The 23,533-nt window shown below is 47.1% G+C and overlaps 1 protein-coding gene across 1 annotated transcript in view; it reads left to right on the forward strand.

Moving 5' to 3' along the window:
- SPAG17 (sperm associated antigen 17) overlaps window positions 1-23,533 on the forward strand; it is a 994,731-nt gene that overhangs the window by 431,965 nt on the left and 539,233 nt on the right. Inside the window, exons 19-20 of the mRNA XM_030205033.1 lie at window positions 3,991-4,076; window positions 15,227-15,475. Coding sequence (XP_030060893.1) covers window positions 3,991-4,076; window positions 15,227-15,475 — 335 coding nt within the window. The remainder of the gene's footprint in view (window positions 1-3,990; window positions 4,077-15,226; window positions 15,476-23,533) is intronic.

Genomic DNA, 23,533 nt, shown 5'->3' on the forward strand with positions numbered 1-23,533 from the left:
TGCCATTGGTGAACACGATGGCAGTGGCTTCTTCTTCAACAGGGTGTGGTGTGTCACCCCCATGGAGTGAGCAGAGGACCTTGTATTCCGTTTCTCTGCAGCCCACTTTGCAGGCTTTTCCTATGTCGAGCACTCTTTTTCTGCCGTCTTCTGGTCTCGGCGGAATGGTTATACCGCACCAGTACTTCTTCAGTTTGGCCTCAGGTAGAGAGCTCTGGAGGTAGATCTGATGGTGTCCCAGCTGGATGCCGAGGTGCCTTCTTTTGTCATCAGACAGAGAGCGATTCAGTAGGGCTGGTTGTTCAGCTTCTTCAGCCAGAGAACATTCTTCAATAATATTTCCTCCATGGCCTCTCTGTGGCTGAGTTCTTTTCGGATCATTCTCCACCGGGGTCGAGTCATTCTGGTAGCTCCGGATTGGCCACGGCACCCTTGGTATGTGGATCTGGTGCAGCTCCTGGAGGCGCCTCCGTTTCAAATTCCACTCGACTCCGGGCTCTTCCTTCAGGGTCCGATACAGAGTGGAGGATCACTTTGGTCTTATGGCCTGGGTTTTTTAAGAGGTTGACTCTGAGGAACACAGTTCTTTGGACACAGTGATTACTGCTCTATTGCGAGCTTTTATACGGTCCACTTCGACTGCGTATTCTCGGGTGTAGAGGGGTTTTTTGAGGCATGGTTGTGGCCCACACTTGGTCTCCATTGCGGGCATCTGTTCCTCAGTGATTGATTTCTTTCTGCAGGATGGTTTGCAGAAATGCCTGGCCTCTAATTCGCTTCGGGTGCAGGTGGTAGTAGCCTGCTTTTGGGAGAGAGTGTCGGGCTCTTCTCTGGCTTCGCACCCGGATGTGGTGCATTTCTTGCAGAGTGCTTTGCTCCTCCGCTGCTGCGACCTTGTTCGCTCTGAAACTTCATTTTTACGGCTTACGGCTCCATTGGGCTCATTTTCAAAACAGAAAAACATTTAAAAGGGTCATAAAGCAGCATTTGGAAGTTTTTCTCACAAAAACATCCAAATCAGAATTTTCGAAACTTCTTTCTAGATGTTTTTCTGAAGTCTGTCAGAAGTGCATCCAACTCTCAAGGCGGCGTATCAAGGGCGTGTTCAGGGCGGGACTTGGGAATTCCTGAGACTTAGACGTTTATCAGCCATAATGGAAGAAAACAAAACCATCCAGAACTAAAACTAAGATGTTTTGAACTAGATCTGTTTTTATAATAAATAAGGCACAAAAAGGTGCCCTAAATAACCAGATGACTACTGGAGGGAATCAGGGATGACCTCCCCTTATTCCTCCAGTGGTCAAAAACCTCCTCCCACCCCCCAAAAATGTGATGAAAAACATTACTTGCCAGCCTCAGATGTTATACTCAGGTCCATTAGAACAGCATGCAGATCCCTGGAGTAGTCTAGTGGTGGATGCAGTGCACTGCAGGGTATTTGGTTTTGGGTGGGTTTTGGAGGGCTCAGCAGACAAGGTAAGGAAGCAGTGGTCAGATGTGTACCTGGGAGTATTTTATGAAGTCCACTGCAGTGCCCCCTAGGGTGCCCTATTGCTTTCCTTGGATGTCAGGGGGACCAGTGTACTAAAAATGCTGGCTCCTCCTACATCCCAATGGCTTGATTTTGTGTATTTTGCACTTGGACGTTGTTTTTTTTTCCGAAAATGGACCAAAAAATAAAACGTCCAAATCACAAAACCTCTATTTTCAAAAACAAAAGATAGACATTCTTCTTTTTTTGACAATGACCTTCTTTGCTATTCAGATTTTGAACATTTTTTGCAAAATGTCCAAAGTCAGATAGATGGACTGGACTGGACTGTCTAGATCCAGAAGAAGGAACACACCCAGCAGACAGAACCTGGACTGAATTCGAACTAATATCAGAAGACTTCATCTCTAAGACTCTCAAAAGATATGCCAAATCCACACGAGCACGCAACTTTGGAATACACTGCCGCGCAACTTAAGAACGATTTACGAACAAGCCTCCTTCCGCAAATTACTGAAGACTCATCTGTTTGAAACAATTTATGGCAAGAGCCAAAACACATAGAGTCTACACTCACTGATCATCAATGCTTCATACATCCACTTCTAACCCTCATCCCCCGTAATTCCACATCACTCATACATTTACTCACAGGAATATGTACACCATATATTTCTGTGTCTTAACACTGCCCTTTAAGCTTCCCATTGTCTCTTTCCAACGTTTCAATGTTGATGTCCCATTGTTATATTCTTAATGATACTTCGATGGTTTCACAAAACTTGTACAATGTAACCTATAACCAAGTTGTAACAAATGTATTTCCATTATTCATATCTTATTGTAAGCCACACTGAGCCCGCAAAGAGGTGGGAAAATGTGGGATACAAATGCAATAAATAAATAAATGTCATATCGAAAATGCCCTTGCTTGTCTACCGAGCATTGCTTCGGACTCCTTTTGATCCTTTTCAGAAGGTTTTTCTTAGGAGCTTACTCGCAAGCAGTGCTCTTGATTGCCAATTCGTCAGCACGCAGAGTGTCTGAATTATTAGCGCTGCCGTGCCGAGCTGCTTTTCTGAAATTTGCTGACTCTGGAGTGACCTTGCATATGGTTCCTCCTCTTCGTACCGGCTGTGATTTGGCCCTTCTTCTTTATCAGCCTCTCTTTCTAACCTCTTTTCGGGAGGTGGATTTTCATGCAGAGTATGCGGAGCTTTGTCTTCTGGATGTTCGGAGGGTTATCCTCCAGCATTTGCAGATGTTGCATGTTTTTCAGCATTCTGATCTTCTCTTTGTCTTTCTCGCTGGTTCTTGCTATGGGACGGTGGCTTCTGATCCGGCTATTTCTCGTTGTATTGTAGATACTTTGTTTCCATGGATTTTTTGGAAGGTTGTGTCCCACCGGTTGTGTTGCAGGCTCGTTCCACGAGGTTGCTATCTACCTCTTGGGTGGAATGGGTGTGCTTTTGCTATTCAGGTGCTACCTTTGCAGTGGCTGTTCTGTCTCGGGGAGCGGTGACTTCCCACCCTAATTAGCGATTGCTTTGGTGCATCCCACCAATTCCTGGATTCATTTGCTGCATACGCTAAGGAAGGTAAAATTGTGCCTTACCTGCTGATAATTTTCTTTCCTTTAGTAGCAGCAGATGAATCCAGGATCCCGCCCTCTGTCAGCTGCATTTGTTTTGCCTGTCTGTTCTTGTCCTGGTTTTTAGTTTTTAAAAAAGCCCAAAGGGGGGGAAAAAAAACGAGAGAGAGAGAGAGAGAGAACAGAAACCACTGAAGAGGAGTCCATCACAGTCATGGTTTCTCTAAGTTGGACTGATGAGTTTTTGTTGTGTTTGGTTGGTGAGGAAGGCTTCCTGGTTTCTTGTCTGATTCTGCTTGGTGATGAGACATACTGAAGTGAAGGAGGAGCTACTTACTGTCTGGTATCACTTCCTTCAGCTTTGTAATCTCTATCTCTACCTGCTGGTAGATGGACACAACCCACCAGTTCCTGGATTCATCTGCTGCTACTAAAGGAAAGAAAATTATCAGCAGGTAAGGCATAATTTTACCATATCAATTATTGGAATATATATCGGTCAGAACTGGTTTTAATTTTTTTCTTGAGGTCCCCAGTCATGTCTAACTCATTAGCCTTCAATCTCCAGCATAGTGGTGGTAAATCTCCAGCTTTGGTATGGACCATCCTTGGCATCTTTATTGTAGTACTTTGTCTGCACAGTATAAGGGAATATAAAATAAACAGGAAAATTATTAACCTGCACACAATAGTTGCTAGATGAGTTTTTACTAGTGAGAAGTGTCAGAAGAGAACTTGTTCAGATCTTCCATCAGAAACTGTGAATTTTGTTTCAACAATATGATTTTCTTTTTCTCTAGATAGAATTATTCTAGCTTTATATATCACACAAGGTATATTTCCAGTAATTTTTTCCAACTGATTTCATGTTTTAACAGTTTCAAATTGTTTATTCTCATGTCAGGCCCCAAAGATAGTAAACTAAGCATGTCACCAGAACCTGTACCTGAGCTACCTGAGAACCCTTATATCCGAGAAGGATCCCTCAAGGTAAGCCAAATGAGAAACTAGGAGCTTGCAAGATGAACATAAGTCTACCCTTTTAGAAAGCCATGGCTAAGGGATAGCAAGTGGGGCAATTGATGAGGGTACAATGCCCCATGGGAACAAAAAACAGAAGTACAAGCATGGGGAAGCAGCAGATGAAAGCCAGGTAGATTTGTGGCATCTAAGTGGGAAAGTAGGACCAGGGATAGAAGGAAAAATGACCTCCGATCAGAGCAAAAGGAAAGAAGATTATAAATTCAGAAGAGAGTGACAGTGTGGGCCAGGGCCAAGAGGCATGAGCAAGTTGAGGCACTGGCTCTTGACAATGAAGCATAAGGGCGCCAGTAGCCTGCCTTACTGGTTCACCCTTCACAGTGGTGACAGCATGTTCCTTTGCTCATACAAAAGTTGGCTCAGAATACCATAACCCCTTGCCTGCTGTTTGCTCTAAAACATTTAGTTACAGCTTTGCACTATTGAGTAAATTAGCTGACTCTTTTCCACATCTGATTTTAATGCAGTGTGAGTGTAGAGTAGACCTGCCTGCTAATTTTGGATTGAAATTTAAAAGTGAAACCTATTTGGTGAATTTAAATCTTATGTCCACATCGCAAAACCATCACACCATTTCACAGTTCTGCTGGCAGTGCCAGACACAGTCATAGACAAATTGGGCTGCTGATATGGCCCAGACAGAGGGAGCCAGAAAAGGAAGGAAAGAAGGAAGGTCTGTTGCTCCAAACAGCTGATCACCCTGCTGAAATAGAAAGAAAAATCACTATAGCACCTATGACTTCTCTCAGGCCCTGAAGTAGCCCTACTCCTTCCTTCCTCACCACTTTTTTTGTTATGAAACAGCTTGCTTGGGCAAACCACTGCAGGGCCTAGGAGCATGTGCTGGCTCACAGGCTACCACTGTCACCAGGCCCCAAACCAACTAAATGTGGTGTGAAATTAACATTTGGGAGGGGGGGAAGGGCAGAGAGGACAGGACCTAGGAAAAAGGTCATAGAGGTACACAAGAAGAAGTAGACCTGAGAAAGGATTAGGAGGACAGGAGCAGTAGATAGAGAACACAAGAAAGAGCCACCAAGGTTTGTTGTGCCTGATAGTAAAGGTTCGCCTGGAGCTACCAGAACTACACACTGAACTATAGGTTTTCTTGGACATAGAGGCATGGGCGGTGGTGTGCTAGTTGTTTGCTATTGTAAATAAATACTGTTAAGAAGCAATGGATATAACTCTAGGTTGTTACTTACAGTAATTAATATTTGAAAGATTTTTCTGTCTAACCTTAGGACTTAGATGGGCAGATCTATGGAGTTGAAAATCCTGCCTCACTCCTTGGCTCAGCAGTAAACTTATGTATCTAATTCACTGTGTGCATAACATTTATCCTCATAAGAGGCAGATTTGAAGCATTCCTGGGACATGGTAAACTTTATGCACTCTATTTTAATATTCACGCTGTTGATCAGAAAATATGGTGCTAAGTCTGGTCAGGGTAGAAGACTGTCCTTAAGAGAATAACTTTCTTTTGAACTTTTCTTTTGCATGAATCCACTGAATAGTCAACAAAAATTATATGCGTAACTTTATGTGCCTAACTTTTCCACTCACTAGCTTACTAGATATTGATCTGATAATATTTAATTTAATGTCAATGCTTATATTCCACTCTGTACAATAAAAGTAACATCTAAAAGCCATAGAAATATATACAAATCATTAAAAACTAAGTTGTCAATATTCAAAGGGGTTTAACTGGGAAGGAGAGGTTCCTGCCTGGTTAAGCTCCACTGAGCTAGCTGGCTACTGATTTTCAATGGCATTTAAACAGAATATTAGCTCTAACCAGCCAGTCCCTAACCATGTAGGTTAGGGGTGGTCTGGGGGGGGAAGCAGAATTTAAGCGGAGCCACTACTTAGCAGTTTAGGGTAATATTCAGTCCGCTAACTGGTTAAGTATGTAGATAAAGTTAGGACAGCAAAAAGGCTGTCCTAATTTTATTTGCCAAGTTATCTAGTCACCAGTCTGAATATCGGCCAGTATCAGGTTAAATTTCAGGTTGCCGCACATATCCAGATATTCAGTGCCCCAGCATTCAGGGCTACAGATGATAGATAGGACGCGTAAGGACATAGGAAGATGGTGGACATGGTGAGAGAAAAAATATCAAATGGAAAGAAGACATTGCATAAAACAGAAGACACTGGGACCAAAGCGAATAGAAAAACTAAACGATCAGACAACAAAGGTAGAAAAAAGTGTTTTATTCAGAATTTATTAATTAGAATATGTCAGCTTTTGGAAATGTACACCTGTGATATTTTGCACGTAAGTTTCAATTTTTCTAGTATTGCTGCATGCTGAGTCTGACTTCTTGAGGTAACTTTCTAGTTCAGTATTTTGCCTTCATATCTGTTGTGTCATGTGTTTTTCATGTGTGATCAAGGTGCAGTATTCTGCTAGTGTCACGTCTGTGGCCGTGACCACCCTCAGACTTACCCTGTTTCTGGGAGTCAGTGGCTGTGCTGGCTTCTGCTTGTCTCTGTGTCTGTCTCTGTCTTAGTTTCTCTCTGGCTCTGTGTGCTGATTGCCTTACTGGACCTCACCTGTGTGGGCTATGCCTCTTCCAAGATGGCTGCCGCCTCCTCCTCTATGCCAGTATCCAAGATGGCTCCTGCTTGTCCTTTTTGTGGGCTCACTTCCTCTGTGTGTCAAGCCTCTGTTTGGAGGCAAGGAACTTCCTGCTTCTATCCTGCTGGTGGTGACTCATCAGTGAGTTCCTTTATAAGGAAGGCCTGTGCTTGCAGTCAGTGCCTTCGCATGGTGTCATTATCTGGTGTCATGCCCAGAGGCCGACAGGTTAGTTAGTGTGTTGCTGCGCTGCTTCTAAGCCTGTCTTCTGTGTGGGCTTCGTGCCCTTCTGTGTGGGCTTGCCCTTCTGTCTGGTACTTGTGGGCTTCTTGCCCTTCTGTGTGGGCTTGCCCTTCTGCTCAGTACCTGTGGGCTTCTTGCCCTTCTGTGTGGGCTTGCCCTTCTGCTTAGTACCTGTGGGCTTCTTGCCCTTCTGTGTGGGCTTGCCCCTCTGCTTAGTACCTGTGGGCTTCTTGCCCTTCTTTGTGGGCTTGTGCCCTTCGGTTCCCAGTACCTGTGGGCTGCTTGCCCTTCTGCGTGGGCTGCTAGCCTTCTGCCTTTAGTCTGTGTTTGCAGCCTGCCCTACTCCTTGCTTGTATATTCTGTGTGCACATCCTGGCTGCTAGCCTTCTGCCTTTAGTCTGTGTTTAGAGCCTGCTGTTCAGGCCTGGTTTCCCCGTCTGTGTTTGCAGCCTGCCCTACTCCCTGCTTGTATATCCTGTGTGCACATCCTGAACCTTGTATATCCTGTGTGCACATCCTGATCCTTGTATATCCTGTGTGCTCATCCTGGTCCCTGCTTGTTCGTCCTGAGTCCTGGTTTTGGCTAGCTAGTGTTATCCGGTTTTCCGCTCTGCCTAGCTACCTTCTGTCCCATGTGTCTACCTTGTACCTTGCTTGTATATCCTGTGTGCTTATCCGGATCCCTGCTTATGTATCCTGATTCCTGTATCTGTCTAGCTAGCGTATATCTTCTGGGGGATTCATCCTGTTACCTGCCTCGACCTAGCTAGTGGGTTTGCCCAGGGGGTATTCCCAGTCTCCCCTTCTTCCTTGCTTGCATGTCTGTCCTAGTTCCTGCTCCTGATAAACTTCTGTCTGTCTAGTCTGTCTGGTGTGTCTGGCTTAGCGGCTGCGTGCAGCGCTTAGTGCAGTCTAGTATTGTTCCCCTGTGTTTCCTAGACCCGAGGTGGGTCCTCTGGATCTTCAGTTCCAGCCTTGCCCTACAAGTCCTGTCGGCCGCCCGCACGCTAGAGCTCAAGTCTAGCGGAAAGGTGGCTAAGTACAGGTGAAGCGGTTCCTGTTCTGCCGGTTCAGTTGCCTACTTCCAGTCCAGAGTTTCCGGTCCGGTCCTTCCGGATGTCCAGTTCCAAGACGGTCTTGCCTGCCTCTGCCGCTCCACGGCAGGGGCCCAAGGGCTCACGATTCCCAGTGCTGCCTTGAGGACCTGACAGTATGCCAAGGCCCTCGAGAACGCGACAGCTAGTGTGTAGTATTTGCAGCCCTTTTTGTTTTTTTGTGTTTCTTCACTATGTTGTGTACTGGTGTTTTAGAGCCCAGTGTAATTACAGTGCTGCCTTTCCACACATAAGGTTGTAGCTCGTCCTGTCCTTGGAATTAGTGCTGTTATGGTTTGGTAAGGTTATGAGTGTGTTTTTGCACAAGTTTGTGTATAGTGTTTTACAGTGGAGAGATTGTGTGTTGGCCTTACTGAGGTGGCACCAAAACATCAGAAAGGGTGTAGAGCCTAAATCATGACTTCCATATCATCATGCTGATCAATCCATAGACTGGTGGGTTGTGTCCATCTACCAGCAGGTGGAGATAGAGAGCAATCCTTTTGCCTCCCTATATGTGGTCATGTGCTGCCGGAAACTCCTCAGTATGTTCTCTATCTCAGCAGGTGGTGGTCACACACAGCAGCAGCTCTGGCTAGGTCTCCAAGCCTAATTTTTAGGTTTTGTTGAGTACCTGGGGTTGAGGGCTCTTCTTGACCAAGTGCAAACCTGGTGGCGCCAGGTCCCTCCTTTTCTCCCCCCTCCAGCTGGCTCCGTTAAAAAAAAAAAAAATTTTTTTTGAACGTCCTTCAGGGAGTTTATTTCGACGTTTATTTAAACGTTTATTGCAGCTACTCACTGGGACACCAGGTTGTTACAGCTCGGAGCGAGAAGCAGGTAATTTTTACCTTTTTATAGCGGGCAGGGGGTTCCCCGATCGATCTCCACGTGGCCTATGGCGTCAGAGGGCGAGGGCGCGAAGAATCGCTCCCCGGACCGTTTGTGCGCTTCTAGCGGGGATGCGGGGGTCTTAAAGTCTGACTCGCCCTTGTTGGGTGTCAGTTCGGAGGCCGGTCAGTGTCCCGGGTCTTCATCCGGTGCGGCGGTTTTTCCCGCCATAAACGCCCATCCCCCGCTGCTCGCCTCTGCCATCTTGGCCGGCCACGCTGCTCGGACGGCTTCTTCTTGGGCCGCCCTTGAGCTGGGAGACGTTAATGTCATGGCCGCCCTTGATTTGGGCGACGGCAAAAAAGCGGCTAAAGTTAAGTGCCGTTCTTCCCGCGCGGCTCCTTCGCGGAGTGTCGCGCCGGACGCCATCTTGGATGCGCAGCATGTTTCTCCCCCGCTCTTGCGAGCGCCGGTTGAGGGTGCGTCTAGGGCTGTGGCCCAGGCGGCTGAAGTGCACAGTCTGGGGGGTTTCTCCCCCGAGTTTATTTTGCTGCTGCATCAGGCCTTCCTTATGCAGAACGCTGCCCCTTCTCCCTTGTCCGATAAAGGGGTTGAGGCCCCCGGAAGTAAACGCCCTCGGGTGGATTCCCAGGCCTTAGAGGACTTTGTCTCCTCTGATGTAGTTGAGGGCAGCGTATCTGAGTTCTCCCAACGGTCCTTTGCGGATTCCTTGGAGGAGACGGATTCCCGCTCGGATGGAGCGGATGACCCCTCTGCAGCGCGGATCTTTCGCTCAGAGGATTTGCCCAACCTGTTAGTGCAGGCCATGAGCATTTTGAAGATTTCCTCTCCAGAGGACGTCTCTCCCTCAGCCCTGTTGGCTCCGCCATTATGCTGGGGATGAAGCGCCCGCCTAGAACCTTCCACGTGCATGATGCCATGCACACCTTAATTTCGGCTCAATGGGATGTCCCGGAAGCGAGCCTCAAAGTGGCTAGGGCTATGTCCCGCCTCTATCCTTTGCCTGAAAGTGAACGGGAAGCCTTTCTTTGGCCTACCGTGGATTCTTTAATCACTGCGGTGACTAAGAAAATGGCGTTGCCGGTGGAAGGTGGCACGGCCCTAAAGGACGCCCAAGACAGAAGATTGGAGGCGGCCTTAAGGTCGTCCTTCGAGGCGGCTGCCTTAAGTTTGCAGGCCTCAGTTTGCGGCTCCTATGTGGCCAGGGCGTGCCTGACGATTGTGCAGCGGGCTTCCCCCTCGGATCCTTCCTTGAGGGCTGATTGGCCGGCCCTGGAATCGGGCTTGGCTTATTTGGCAGACTTACTGTATGATGTCTTGAGAGCCTCGGCTAAAGGTATGGCTCAGACAGTCTCTGCGCAGCGGTGGCTTTGGCTGAAACATTGGTCTGCTGACCACGCCTCTAAGTCCCGCCTGGCTAAGTTGCCTTTTAAAGGCAAGCTGCTTTTTGGGGTCGAGCTGGACAAAATTGTGACCGATCTCGGCACGTCTAGGGGCAAGAGGTTATCAGAGGTCAGGGCTCGGGCCAGTGCTCGCCCCGGTAACTCCAGAGGACCGTTTCAGGAAGCCCGTCGGTACCGCCCGGGCAAGTCGGGCTCCTCTGCCCCCTCTTCCTTCAAGAGGAACTTCTCCCCCAAGCAGCATTCCTTTCGCAGAGACCGCCGTCCCGGAGGTGCGCCCTCCGGTCCGCCCCCAGGGTCTCGTACCCAATGACGGGGTCCTGGTCCATGGCCCAGTGCAGATTGGAGGACGCCTGTCCTCGTTTCTGGGCGAGTGGACCAGGGTAACTTCAGACGCTTGGGTGCTGGAAGTCATCAGAGACGGCTACAAGCTAGAGTTCTGCCGACCCTTAAGAGACGGGTTTGTACTCTCTCCCTGCAAGTCTCCGGTCAAAGCTGTGGCAGTGCAGCAGACCTTGGACAATCTGATCCGCCTGGGTGCGGTCATTCCGGTGCCAGAAAATCAGCTTGGCAAGGGACGTTACTCCATTTACTTTGTGGTACCAAAGAAAGGAGGTTCTGTACGGCCTATCCTCGACCTCAAAGGGGTCAATCGGGCCTTGAAAGTTCGGCACTTTCGCATGGAGACTCTCCGCTCTGTTATAGCGGCAGTGAAGGCAGGGGAGTTCCTGGCATCCTTGGACATCAAGGAAGCGTACTTGCATATTCCCATCTGGCCTCCTCATCAACGCTTTCTGCGTTTTGCAGTCCTGGGCCGACACTTCCAGTTCAGAGCCCTCCCGTTCGGGTTGGCTACTGCTCCGCGGACCTTCTCCAAAGTAATGGTGGTCATCGCGGCCTTCCTGCGAAAGGAAGGAGTACAAGTCCATCCTTATCTGGACAACTGGTTGATCCGAGCCCCCTCTTATGCAGAGTGCGGCAAAGCTGTGGACCGGGTGATTGCTCTTTTGAGCTCCCTGGGGTGGATCATCAACTGGGAGAAAAGCCAGCTGCGCTCGACTCAGTCCCTGGAGTATCTGGGAGTTCGATTCGACACCCAAGTGGGCAGAGTGTTCCTGCCGGACAATCGGATTGTCAAACTTCAGACTCAGGTGGACCAGTTCCTAGTAGCCTCTCCGCTTCAGGTTTGGGACTATGTGCAGCTGTTGGGCTCTATGACGGCCACGATGGAAGTAGTGTCCTGGGCCAGGGCTCATATGAGACCACTACAACACTCTCTGATGCAGCGCTGGACTCCGGTGTAGGAGGATTATGCTGTGCGCCTTCCCTTGGACCCAGCTGTGCGCAAGGCGCTGAGCTGGTGGCTGAAGACAGACAAGTTGTCTGCAGGGATGCCTCTTGTGACCCCGGAGTGGATTGTCGTCACGACGGACGCCTCTTTGACGGGCTGGGGAGCCCACTGCTTGGGAAGGACAGCGCAGGGGCTCTGGTCTCCTGCAGAGGCAAAGTGGTCTATCAACCTCCTGGAACTCAAAGCCATTCGGTTGGCACTTTTGGAGTTCCTCCCGGTACTGGCGTTGAAGCCAGTACGGGTCCTGTCGGACAATGCCACGGCTGTGGCCTATGTCAACCGCCAGGGAGGTACCAAGAGCGCCCCTCTAGCCAAGGAAGCCATGAATCTATGCCAGTGGGCGGAAGCGAACCTGGAACAGCTGTCGGCGGCCCACATTGCCGGAGTCATGAATGTCAAGGCGGACTTTCTCAGTCGCCATACCTTGGATCCCGGAGAGTGGCAGTTATCGGCTCAGGCGTTCTTGCACATCACGAAGCGCTGGGGCCAGCCGAGCCTAGATCTGATGGCGTCATCGGCCAATTGCCAAGTGCCGCGCTTTTGCAGCAGAGGACGGGACCCTCGATCTCTGGGAGTAGATGCTCTTCTCCAACAGTGGCCGACACAGGAGCTTCTCTATGTGTTCCCGCCCTGGCCCATGTTGGGCAGAGTACTAGACCGGGTGGCAAAGCATCCGGGCCGGATAATCCTGGTGGGTCCGGACTGGCCCAGACGTCCCTGGTATGCGGACTTGATCAGGCTCTCAGTGGACGACCCTCTGCGGCTGCCAGTGGAGCAGGGCCTGTTGCATCAGGGTCCCGTGGTGATGGAGGATCCCTCCCCCTTTGGTCTTACGGCCTGGCTATTGAGCGGCAGCGTCTGAGGAAGAAGGGCTTCTCAGACAAGGTCATCGCCACTATGCTGAGAGTGAGGAAGCGCTCTACTTCTACTGCTTACGCCAGGGTTTGGCGTACCTTTGCAGCGTGGTGTGAAGCAGGCTCACTTTCTCCCTTCACTGCTCCAATTTCTTCAGTGCTGGCGTTCCTGCAAGAAGGTCTGGAGAAAGGCCTGTCGCTCAGTTCCCTTAAAGTCCAGGTAGCGGCTCTGGCTTGCTTCAGGGGCCGCCTGAAGGGTGCTTCCCTGGCTTCGCAGCCAGATGTGGTACGCTTTCTCAAGGGAGTTAATCACCTGCGCCCTCCTCTGCACTCAGTGGTGTCTGCGTGGAATCTCAACCTGCTGCTCAGAGCCTTGCAGAAGCCGCCTTTTGAACCCTTGTCGAGGGCATCTCTGAAAGACCTGACGTTGAAAGCAGTCTTTTTGGTGGCTATCACTTCAGCCAGAAGAGTTTCCGAGCTCCAGGCACTCTCATGTCGAGAGCCTTTTCTGCAGTTCACTGAGGCAGGAGTGACTATTCGCACAGTGCCTTCCTTCCTGCCCAAGATTGTTTCTCGCTTCCATGTGAATCAGCAGCTTTGTCTCCCTTCCTTTCGTAGGGAGGACTACCCAGAGGAGTACTCCGCTCTCAAATTTCTGGATGTGAGACGAGTCATCATCAGATACTTGGAAGTGACCAATGATTTCCGGAAATCGGATCATCTGTTTGTCCTGTTTGCAGGTCCTCGTAAGGGTCTGCAGGCTGCTAAGCCTACAGTGGCAAGATGGGTCAAGGAAGCCATTGCAGCAGCTTATGTGGCCGCGGGGAAGGTGCTGCCTATTCAGCTGAAGGCTCACTCCACTAGAGCTCAGGCGGCCTCGATGGCAGAGGCCGGGTCCGTCTCCTTGGAAGAGATATGCAAGGCGGCAACTTGGGCATCGGCCCATACCTTCTCCAGGCATTACCGCTTGACTGTGGCTGCTCGGGCGGAGGCCCGGTTTGGAGCTTCAGTGTTGCGGTCAGGGATTTCAATGTCCCGCCCTGGGTGAGTACTGCTTCGGTACATCCCACCAGTCTATGGATTGATCAGCATGATGATATGGAAGGTAAAATTATGTATCATACCTGATAATTTTCTTTCCATTAATCATAGCTGATTAATCCATAGCCCCTCCCAGATATCTGTACTGTTTATATTCTGGTTGCATTTCAGGTTCAAGTTTAGTCTTCAGTTCCTGTTCAGGAGGACTTCGTGTTCAAGTTTTTTCAATTGGATTCTTCAGGAGTTGAGACGAGTTTGTGTTACAGTGAGGTGCTGCATTCCTCTCCCCTCCGTTTTACGGGGCTGGATTGAGACATAAATTCTGCCGGCGCTCCCTCCCGCTTCGGCGGTGTTAGGGTCAGTCAGCTCCTCCCGCGGTTGCAGGATAAGCCAGATCCCCCCGCATCGGCGGGGTGGTGTCCCTCCCCCGCTCCGCGGGGATGTGCTGGACGGATTCCCCTCCCCACTTGTGTGGGGATGAGCTGGGTTAATTCCCCTCCCCCGTTTCGGTGGTGGTGAGCTGGGCAGAGTGTCCCTTTGTGGGTGTAATTCTCTAAGTGCTGAGTCCTGCGGATGGAGCTTGGATATCGACATACTGAGGAGTTTCCGGCAGCACAAGACCACATATAGGGAGGCAAAAGGATTGCTCTCTATCTCCACCTGCTGGTAGATGGACACAACCCACCAGTCTATGGATTGATCAGCTATGATTAATGGAAAGAAAATTATCAGGTATGATACATAATTTTACCATACTACCTCTTGAAGGATCTACATATGGTCGTTAATAAAAGGAGCTCATTGTGAACACTATCCACCCTAAAAGGGTGTTTTGTGGCTCTACATGAGAATTGTGATATTATGATCCCTTGTTTCATATTATTGACAGTCTGCATTTTCCATATGGGTGGTATATTGGTGTATTAGGGTCTGCCCAGTGTAATATTTACGGTACAGTAAGGTTCTGCTGTGTTTTTGCACAAATTTGTGCATAGTGTTTTGCAGTTGAGCGATTGTGGTTAGTATGCTGTGAGCAACCACTTTATTCTTTGACATATGATACATATCTAATATCTAAATGTAATAAAAGGTATTAATTGTGACTATTTTATTTTTACTTATTTTTTTTTCTGTGTGTTGTCAGACAATTATGGATGTAAGTTCCACCCCTGGCCCCACCCCCTTTAGCCTCCCCAAACAGTTGGGCCACCGACTGCCTATGCTCCGATCATTACACTAGGAGGACCCCTTCTAGTCTAAACTTGTGGCCCTGTAGACCAAGAAATCTACAGACATAATACTCTGCTACTGTATCTTAGTCGGTATAAGAAAGTCGAAGAGTGATCCAGGAGTATACAGGCTATAGAAGCCACATAAACATCTGCCCTGTTAACTGGGTGCCTGAGGGAATGGGGAACCCTCTACATTCCTTCTGAGAATCCAAGGAGAGAGGAGAGACTGGGGCTACTTGTGTATTTTTCCAGATTTAGCACACACTAATGATTAGCATATGCTAAATGATAAGGCACCCATAGGAATATAATGGCCTCCTTACCATTTAACGCACACTAATCATTAGCATACACTAAATCTGTTAGCGTGCCTTAGTAAAAGGAACCCTTAGTTAGCTACTAGCTTTCTTACTTACTGGATTTGTGAATGTTTTAATTGTTTTTAAAGGCATGGAAGGCAGAACAGGAAAGACTGAAACTGGAAGAAAGACAAAAACTGGAGAAGAAATTGAGCAAACCAGGCAAATCTGTGACTAAAAAGGGTAAAGAGAGACCAGCATCTCCAGAAAGCAAGAGCAGTGGGCCGTCTTATCAGAAATCCACAAAAGAGAAGCCTGTAGAAGAAACAGACAAATCTGAGCAGGCCACTACTGCAGTAAAGGCGATCCCATCTCAACCTGATGAGAAATTTTACAAGGTGAGAAGGCTGCTAGGATCAGGGATAATCACAAAACATGCTGTGAATTGTAAGCAGGGATTCTTAAGTTAGCAGGTGTTTTCCTCTTCCCTTCCTCAAAATTGTGAATAATTTTTATTTTTTAAAAACATAAATACCAAATTGTGGGGCTGTTTTACTGGAGGGCATTCTTAATGCACAGTTAGGGGGGGTCTTTTACTAAGCTGCGGTAGCACTTTTAGCTTGCGATAGAAATCAGCTGGCGGTAAACGTTGAGACACCTATTATATTCCTATGGGCATCTCAGTGTTTACCTCCAGCTGATTTCTACTGTGAGCTAAAAATGCTACAACGGTTGACCCCCTTAGCGTGTTAGTGGAGAGTGGGTGTTCCTGTGTTATACAGCTAGTGCATTAGGAATAGCATGTGCTAACTGGATAATGCAGGGTTAATGTGGGAGTACTTAGCGCCTCCTAAATAGGAGGTGGTATGTGTTCCTATGTTAATTTTTTTGCAGGGACTGCACGCTAATGAAAACATTAATTAGCTCACAACCTGCAAAGAAAAAAAATTAAAAATGCCCCACTAAGTGCTGCATTAAATCTGGGCTTAGCGCACAGGAAAGCTCCAAATTGGAACACAGTAAACTTAGATTTTAGTGTACTTTACTAAAAGACCCCCTGTAAGAGTTATATTTTTGGAGCATAAAAAATAGTAAAAGTATGTGCACATTTATTTGTGTGATTTTATAATATCAAAACACGTTTTATTCATGGAAAATAGAGAATTTCCTCATATTGGCTTGATCTAATAGCAAGATGCCTATTTTGAGAAGTCCAAAATGCTCCCCATCTATTTTAAATGTTCATCTATGTCCCAAACATTTCATATCAGATGTAAAATATGGACAACTCAACAATTTTTTCTTTTTATTGGGAAAATCAGATTAGCTGCATATCACAACCATATGAATAGTCTTATTCTTTCGCTCAGGCGAAATGGTGTGTAGCAAATCCTCATATATCTCCCATCAATCCATATTTTTTATACAAAATTTTGTTCTTAAAGATTGTGCATATATATATATTTCACTCCCAAAGGCTGTGTAAGTATGCCCAGAGCATATAGTTTTTACAATCATTCACTTATCTGTGAAACGGCAATCTAGCAGTAACAGGGAACCCCCGCCGACATGGCCAGGTTTCGCATAGCGCTTTTTCAAGGAAGAGGCTCTCTTAACATCCTGCTTTACTCCTGTATACCAAAAGATGGCCGCCATCTTTTGGTATACAGGAGTAAAGCAGGATGTTAAGAGAGCCTCTTCCTTGAAAAAGCGCTATGCGAAACCTGGCCATGTCGGCGGGGGTTCCCTGTTACTGCTAGATTGCCGTTTCACAGATAAGTGAATGATTGTAAAAACTATATGCTCTGGGCATACTTACACAGCCTTTGGGAGTGAAATATATATATATGCACAATCTTTAAGAACAAAATTTTGTATAAAAATATGGATTGATGGGAGATATATGAGGATTTGCTACACACCATTTCGCCTGAGCGAAAGAATAAGACTATTCATATGGTTGTGATATGCAGCTAATCTGATTTTCCCAATAAAAAGAAAAAATTGTTGAGTTGTCCATATTTTACATCTGATATGAAATGTTTGGGACATAGATGAACATTGATAACTTTTTTGGTCCCCACATTATATGAATAGGGTGAGTTATTCTTAAGAGGCCCCATCTATTTTAAGCCTGTATTAAAAGGCAACATAAACACTTATGTGCATTTATAAAATAGGCTCCCAGATCAGCCCCAGTAGCATACAAATGCAAACGTAGCAATATATACCTGCTCCAAAGATGGTGTAACTGCGTGGGCTCTGTATATACGTATATTTTATAATATGCATGTGTACATTGCAGCTCCTCCCTCCTCCCTACAAGCAAAGTACGCCTCTAGGAACATCTACACACAGATCAAACAAAAGTAGGCTCAGTCTTTCCAGTGTCTACTTTTTATGCCTATATGTGGTTGTGCAATTTTATAAAAGCCTTTTTCTGCATGGAAAACAGTCTTTATACATAGTAAAAGCTTTATAAAATTACTTCTGACATGTACACAACCAAGGGATTTTGTGTAGGACACAGTCCTTAAATCCAGTCTCTTCTTAGAATCCTGATACATTCTTTGTGTTTAAAAAATGATTATAAAGGTAGTTCAGCAGTGGGCAGTTTCATCAGCTTAGCCTTAAAGTCTCCAAGTTTATAAAAAGAAAAAAAAACCTCTATCTCAGGTTGCAGAAATATTAAGCTGACGCTTTACAAAGACTTCCATCATTCAGTTCATCAAAGACAGACCTCAAGGCCCCTCTTGTACCTACCCAGTTTTCTCTGAGCACCTTAACTTGTATTCTCCGAGGACAAGCAGGCAGGGCCGTGCCAACACGGTAAGCAGGGTAAGCACCGCAGGGGGGCGCCTGCCTTCAAGGGCGCCGCGTTGGCCACGGCGCTGCCTTCAAGTTGTATTTAAAAAGTAAAAAAATAAATCTTACCGCATTGGCGCCTATGCGCATGCACTGCTGCTGCCTTCCCACACGCAGCGCTTGGCTCTTTGGCACCGCCCAGCTCTTTCACGCGCCTTGGAGCCTCGCTCGCGGATGCAGAGCACATTGTAAGGCAGGTCCGAGTCCGATCGTCTGTGACAGGTCCATCCGAGTTATTTGGACCGAGTGTTGCCATTGGAGTGCTGAGAGCCGCTGCTTGGATCCGCTGGGGAGGTCAGCTAGCCTGCCTGCGGGTGTAGCAATGGAGTCACACCATTTTTTTCCTCTTCTCCCCGGACCCCTACGGCTAGCGCTGTTCTGTTGCAGCAGGGCCTGGCACCCTGTTATAAAATTATACTCTTCTTCATTATGAAAATCTCGTTTCATTACAAGACAAAAAGACTAATTTTTATAAGAACATGTAGTCTACTGGCTGTGTCTGCTATTCACTGTTCACAGATTCACAACTGCAATAATTAAATTGTACTTTGCTGTTGAACTATGGTGTAGTCTGAGGTGGACAGGGGAGGACACAGCCATTTTGAAAACTGACTCTCCAGAGCAGTATTGCCAACTTTTTGAAATAGATATTGTGTTTAAAGGAAATAAGATATGATTTTTGCCTCACAACATGTGTTAAATGGTAAAGTCATGCATTATTTTACTTAAATGAATATTCGTTCATGGTCCTACGAGCTATGTAACAATGAGATGCATGCAAAAAACTTCATTATTTCTTAAATTGAAAAGGCAGCTATGTTGAAATTCTAAAGCTGTGTTATTCTAGGAAATATAAAGCCATCTTAGTGCTCCCAGGCACAATCTTAAAGGGATTAGCGTTGTAAAGAAAAGATGCCCCAAAGATACCCATGTAGATTGGTAAGCCTGATGTCAGTGCCAGGCAAAATAGTGGATTAGGAATTTATTGATAGACAACAGAGGGTAGGGTTAAATTGCCATTTCACTTAGTGGAGAAGGGTGAATACTGGAGTGCCCCAGAGATCTGTAAAGGGACCGGTGCTATATTGTACTGATCTAGAAATGGGAATGACGAGTGAGGTAATTAAATTTGCAGATGACGCAAAACAATTCAAAGCTGTTAAAATGCATGCGGATTGTGAAAAATTGCAGGAAGACCTTAGGAAGTTGGAAGACTGGGAATCCTAATAGCAGATGAGATTTAATGTTGGCAAGTGCAAAGTGATAAACTTGCCGAAACTGATCATGAACAGCGCCAACAATATTGCAATGATTTGCAACTTCATTTATCAGATGGTGATAATAAGGACATCAATGGAACTGAACTGTATGTTGAACTATGTGCCTTTAAAGATCTGTTTAAGACCGAATTGTGCCATTTTCATAATCCTTTTGAAACTCTAAAATCTGTTATATCAAATAGCCTCCCATTCCCAAATGTGAGCATCATTCTAAGAATATTGCTGACAATTCCTGTCAGTGTGGCAAGTGGTGAGTGATCATTTTCACGGTTAAAAATCATAAAAAATTATTTGCGATCAAGTATTTCGCAAGAAAGGCTTGTAAGCCTTGCCATGATTGCTGTTCTTCAACTTGTCATTTATCTTTTATGGTAATGGGCTGAAAAAGGGGGCAGGGTGGTAGAAGAGGGAGAAGAGAGAAAGGAGATACCACACGGGGGGGGGGGGGGGGGCACCAACTGATAGTCTGCAGGGGGGCACCGGAGACCCTAGGCACGGCCCTGCAAGCAGGCTTGCTTCTTCTCACAGCTGGGTAGACACCATTCCACGTCGCCTGGTTTGGCAAATATGCCATAGAAAAATTGAGTCCACTGAATATGGTATCGATATTTCAATAGAGGGGGAATCACTATATATCACAAAACATTACCCAGCTCTCAGTATATTTCAACAGCTTCTTTAACATTAAAGGGGATTTATTGCATTATATAGGATCCATCAGATTCCTCTGTCACCACCACACAGGCTAATAACGTGAGCCAGGCACTTTTATGGTGGGCAGATATTCCTCATTTGATCCACAAATTCATTTAAATAAACTTTTTTTTCATATTTTTATCTTTTTACATTTACTTTATATATATTCAATACAAGCACTTAGCTTCAAATTGTAGCGTCGCTATAAATTCCTTCTTCTCATTTCAAAAACTTTTATACCATTGATTACTCATCTCGGAGATCTCAAACCACCGACATGAATTCACGTTTCGCAACTAGTGCTGTATCAAGGTGTATCTCCTAGAATTAAACAATATACATTAATAACTAGTTGTTTTCAATCCTCAACAAAAACTCTTGCAATATCATTACCTCAAAAAACCCCGGAAACAATTCCCTGCTTTCTCTTCCATTTTAAAACATACCTCTGGCTGTGGCCCCGGTGTCGACTGCCACCCAGGCCGGCACCCCCTCGGCGTTGGTGGAGGAAGCATCACTGGAGTTGAGATGGGAACCGGGTTCTCGACGCCGCTGTTGAGGACATGGGTCCTCGGCATCGAGGCAGGCTCGGTCTTGGACATTCCTGAGGGAGATGCTTTCCGACACCGAGGAGGAGCGCTCATGGGAATCGGAAGAGGATCCCAGGTACTTCTCCTCTGACAAGTCCTATGCAGTTACTTCTGAGCCCTCCCCAGCACCTGAGAGGAGACTGTCTCCACCTGAGAGCCTTTCTTTCACCTCTTGTGTATGGGAAATGGCTGAGGCCATTCCATTCCCAGTAGAAGTAGAGAATTAGCCAAGGGCCAAGATGCTGAAGGTCCTGGACTACACCTCCCTGCCTAAGGAAGCAGTGACTGCTCTTCTCCACGAGGTACTCAAAGAAGTCCTTGATAGGAATTGGGCATCCCCTCTGTCTGTCCCTGTGGTCCTCAAGAAGATTGACACCTAGTATCAGATCCACGGGGAGCCTGGTAAGGTCTCAGTTACCTCACGATTCCATGATGGTGGATGCCGATCTCGATAGAGCCAAAAGTACTAGGAACTGTGCCTCGGCTCCCTCAGGCAGAGAAGCTAGGACCCTGGACTCTTTTGGGAGAAAGATGTATCAGGCCTTTATGCTCATCGCCCATATCCAATCATACCAGCTTTTCACGAGCGTGTACTTGCGGAACTGGTGCAGCAGCTGTCAGACTTGGTCGATGCACTCCCTCTGGAGCAGGCCAAGCCGTTTCGTCAGTTAGTCAAGCAGCAGAAGGCGTGTCACAAGTTCTTGGCCAGGGGCATTTACTACACTCTTTATGTGGCATCCAGGATCTCTGCCCAAGGTATAGCAATGCACAGACTCTCATGGCTGTGTGTTTCTGACCTGGAACATTCTGTTCAGCAGAGGTTGGTGGATGCCCCTTGCTGGGGGATAACTTTTTTGGAGAGAAGGTTGAGGAGGTTGCTGACCAAATCAAGAAGCATACTGATGCTATCCTGCTCATTTTCAAACGGGAAGGGCGCCCATCTTCCGACACAAATCGGGAGATGGCCACCCTTCTCCTGAAGCCGCCCAAATCGGCATAATGGAAAGCCGATTTTGGGCGCTCTCAACTGCAGGCCGTCACAGGAGCGGCCAAAGTTTAAGGGGGCGTATCGGAGGCGTAGCGAAGGCGGGACAGGGGCGTGGGTAAGAGATGGGTGCCCTGGGCTGATAATGGAAAAAAGAAGCATTTGGCCGACTTTACTTGGTCCGTTTATTTTGAAGACCAAGCATCAAAAAGGTGCCCGAACTGAACTGACCAGATGACCACCGGAGGGTATCGGGGATGGCCTCCCCTGACTTCGCAAGTGGTGATTAACCACCTCCCACACCGAAAAAAAAAAAACATCAAAAACTTTTTTCAGTATGTCCTTCGCTAAGCCTCCGTCCCTGCGATGGCAGTTGAAGATGTCCTTCCCTGTGATGGCAGTTGAGAACGTCCAAAATGTGAATGCTTCTGTGAGGACATCCATGCCTTTGCTATGCTTCCAACACCCTCTTTATTTATTTGGATTCTGGATCACAAGTAGCAGCAGTGGGATTTGAACCAGCCACCTCTGGATTGCCAGACCATTGCTCTAGCCACTAGGCCACTCCACCACTTCTCCATTTCACTCCACTTCCTTGAAATTTGGCCATCCCTCTGGGGGGGGGGGGCAGTATGTAGGTCCCTGGGGGGAGGAGGTATGTGTGTGTTAGCAGAGGCATAACAAAGGCATGGAAGTCTTTCTTTCAAACATTTTGGACGGCCTCAACTGTCCCCCACAGGGATGGCCAACTTTCAAGGGAGTGGAGTAGAATGGAGAAGTGGCAGAGTGGCCTAATGGTTAGAGCACTGGTCTGGCAATCCAGAGGTGGCTGGTTCAAATCCCACTGCTGCTACTTGTGATTCAAAATCACATAAATAAATAAAGAGGGTATTGGAGGCATAGCAAGGCATTGATGTCCTTCTCACAGAAACATCTACATTTTGGACGTTCTCAACTGCTGTCACAGGGAAGGACGTCCTCATCTGCCGTCGCTTCCCCTCCTTAGGAAGGAAATCGTGTGCAAATGAGCTAACAGCAAGCAGCTCATTTTCATGCAATTTCCTTCCAGATCGATAAGGAAAGGGCTTTTTCCATTCAGTTAGTGGGGCCAGTGCACTACAAATGCTGGCTCCTCCCACGACCAAATGGCTTGGATTTGGCCGGGTTTGAGATGGCCGGCATTAGTTTCCATTATCGGCGAAAACCAATGCCAGCGATCTCTAAGGGATTTGGCCAGTGAATATAATTAGGTCTGCCACTCTGTTTGGGCAGTGGAAGCCATGGGCTTTCTACTATCCTGGAAAGAATTGCATATCCCCTCTAAATACTTAATTACCCCAATCTTGTATCTGCTCATGACAGTTTTACACCGTCCAGGCAGTAGCAAACACTCCAATTAGAAAGAAACCCAGTATTCAGTAGATATAGTGATATAGTTTATTAGCAATGGTATCTTACCCAAAGACAATACAAGCAGTTCAGGCATTCATATGGTGGAACAGCATTTCACGACACGTCTACAGCCTTCTGGAGGCCCCGACCGTATTATCGAAACAAAAGATGGCCGGCCATCTTATTTCGATAATATCGTCTTGCACGCCATTTGACGGTGCCGGCCTTAAAGATGGCCGGCCCCATTCGATTATGCCCCTCCACGTCTTCTGTCTCCTGCTGGACGTCTTCTGCAACTGCCTCCTTATCCAGGAGGTATTTTAGTAAGTTGCGGAATGCTCCATATTCCTACTTTAGGCATAAGTACAATCCTGCGGCTCACCAGCCTGCTCAGGCTCAGCCCCAGCACGCTCGTTCTCACCAACAGCGTGCACCCAAGACCCCTGCCTCTTTCCAGCAAAAGCAAGGGACGAGCTTTTGACTGGCTCCAGCAGAGCATAGCCGCAGCCAAAGTATCCGTCCCAGATGATTTGCTGGTTGGGGGGAGGTTAACGTTTTTTCACCAAAGATGGCCTCTCATAACCTCAGATTGGTGAGTTCTTCAAATAGTCCGGCTTGGATACACCCTTAATTTGCTTTCCAAACCTC

This window comes from Microcaecilia unicolor, chromosome 5 (genome assembly GCF_901765095.1).
Source record: "Microcaecilia unicolor chromosome 5, aMicUni1.1, whole genome shotgun sequence".
Classification (NCBI taxonomy): domain Eukaryota; kingdom Metazoa; phylum Chordata; class Amphibia; order Gymnophiona; family Siphonopidae; genus Microcaecilia; species Microcaecilia unicolor.